Source organism: Triticum aestivum, chromosome 3D (assembly GCF_018294505.1).
Source record: "Triticum aestivum cultivar Chinese Spring chromosome 3D, IWGSC CS RefSeq v2.1, whole genome shotgun sequence".
Taxonomy (NCBI): Eukaryota; Viridiplantae; Streptophyta; class Magnoliopsida; order Poales; family Poaceae; genus Triticum; species Triticum aestivum.
The window spans coordinates 26,633,244-26,635,616 of record NC_057802.1 but is presented as its reverse complement, the minus strand read 5'-3'; the positions used below and the strand labels follow the sequence as shown (position 1 = coordinate 26,635,616).

The 2,373-nt window shown below is 43.7% G+C and overlaps 1 protein-coding gene across 1 annotated transcript; it reads left to right on the top strand.

Annotated features, from left to right (window-relative positions):
• Positions 1-1,519: 1,519 nt before the first annotated feature.
• LOC123076086 (uncharacterized) lies at positions 1,520-2,125 on the top strand. The gene has a single exon (XM_044498517.1). The coding sequence runs from the start codon at positions 1,550-1,552 to the stop codon at positions 2,123-2,125; it is 576 nt and encodes a 191-aa protein (XP_044354452.1). The 5' UTR covers positions 1,520-1,549.
• The last annotated feature ends 248 nt before the right edge of the window (positions 2,126-2,373 follow it).

The following is a 2,373-nucleotide window of genomic DNA, read 5'->3' as shown; positions in this document are numbered from 1 at the left end:
TAGGTTTTGGAACACTTTTTTTAAAACAACAAGTCCCACTTTTGGAACATGCTAAAAAATTGGCTCAACAATTTTTTAAGGAAAACTACACCTGAAATATATCCTAGGGAAGTTCGATGATCGTTGAATTGAATTTTGGTTTGATTTACACCCTTAAATGTAGAATGGCGAATAAATCACCGCCCTTATGTGATTTTTGAGTTGATGTGGCATAGATTTAGGTCCTCCTCCAACCCTCCTTGAAGATGTGTGAGAATTACCGAGAATGTTTTACCCAGAAAAGGAAGGACCATTTCATGTCAGTATGTAATGTATCATTTTTTTTCTTCTGAGAACTACACTTAAATGCAAAAGAAAGGGCACAAATCAGAAGTAACAAGCTGACATATGCCAATTAGAGAATATTTTAGCAAATTTCAACACCATTCATATATTACATAGGTTTATACTAGAAACAGACATAGAAATTACATTAAGAGGAGAATATGTGGACCATGAATGTATGACTTGAGACAAACAAAAAAAGACAAGTGCAATATGGTCAGTGACGAGGCGAAAGATGGAACTTATAACAAGGTATGGGTTCAACCCATCGATGCTTCGATTTTCTAAGTGAAAAATCCTAAAGAATATTGGTTGCAACTATAAATATTGACAAATGAGAAAAGTGAACCAGTAAAAGCTAGAGATTAGTAGTACAGTAGATGGTTTATCATGTCAGTAAAATAGAACCTGAATCATTCAGTCTTTCATGTCAAGGCAAGTGCATCATATATTCATATGTTTATCTTTACATAAATAAAAATGTAGCAACAGCTGGTATGAAAGCGAATAGGTAGAGAGAACACACCAAGAAGAAAAGTCTAGCCGCGCAAATGCCCGGGTCATCCCGCTAGTTTTAATAATATAATAAGTAGATAGATAGATGTCTGCCATATTGAAATTTGATGAAGTACTTTAAATTGCAACAAATTTTGTTTAAGTGCTGGAAGATTTTATAGTTTATACCATCTCATTGTGATCAAAGATTTTAATTTGTAATGGGTCGTAGCATAGGCAAAATGGACACGTACAGTAGCATAGGCATTCACGTCGTACATGAGCATACGGGAGAAAAACGTGATTGAAACATACGTAGAGATGAAACCAGTTGTTAGATTGAAATCTGACGGGGTGAAAGAAAAGTGACTAATACATACAAAAAAATCAGGCACATGAGGCACAAGGGCTCCCAATAATAAGTGATATAAATGGTAGTGTGTGTGTGTATGTAAAGTTGTAAACACTCATTTATGCTGGATATACGGCATATAATCCTAAGATCTTCGGCGATTCGCTTCCTATGAAGAGTGATTGCATATATCAATGTTTGAGATATAGGCTTCCTAGTTATGGATTTATGGAGCATATCTCAAATTATTCGATCGAAGCTGCTGAATTTATTTTCTTTTATTTGTGATATGATACACCACCCCGTTAAGGTGAACTATCAAGAAGAGACAAAGGAGGGCAGCGGGAGGGAGAGACCGAGAGACAATACGCCAACACCATGGCCATGGGCACATCCTCTTCGATTCTCGGCGGCGCTCTCCTCCTCGTCCTCGTCCTCTCCTCGGCCATTGATGTTCACGGCGGATCAAGCTCCCGCGCCGCGCCACGTTCCGCGCTGGACGACCTCTGCAACAGCCTCGGCGACCACTACGTCACGCCCGACATGTACGTGTCCGCGCTCTGCATTGACCACTCCTGCCGCTCTGCACGCGGCTTGCCGGAGCTCGCGGTGCTCGCCACCAGGCTGACGGTGACCAACGCCACGGTAGCCAAGGCCAGCATCGAGTCTGCGCTCGCCCACGCCAAGGACGCCAAGGGCAAGAAGGTCATGCGGTCGTGCCTGCAGCTCTACGTCGGCGCCGTCCCGCGGCTGCAGTGGGCGGCGCGGTCGGTCTCTGCGGGGCGCTATAGCGGCGTTTCGGAGGTGCTAGAGGCGGCCTGTTGGCACGTCTCGGCAGAGTGCATCAATTTGGCCGGCGAGGTGGCGCTTCCCAAGGAGAACGGCGAGTTCTTCATGATGGCCTACATCGTGCAGGCCGTCGTCGACTGGGTGAAGCTCAGTATCGGTCACTGAATTCATTCATGAACCCTAGAAGAAAGTATATTTCTCCCCCTGAAATCTCTCCTGATGGACCAAATCCCCCCCCAACTCCGAAACCGGATAAATAACCCCCTGAACTTTGCAAAAGCGGATAAATGTCACCCCAGAGTGGTTTTGAAAAGAATTGAAGGTGGTTTTCGTACTAAAAATGCTGACTAGGCTGTTAATGATGTTGACTCGGCAGCGGCAAGGAACGGTTTTGGTGAAATTTCTTCATTTTC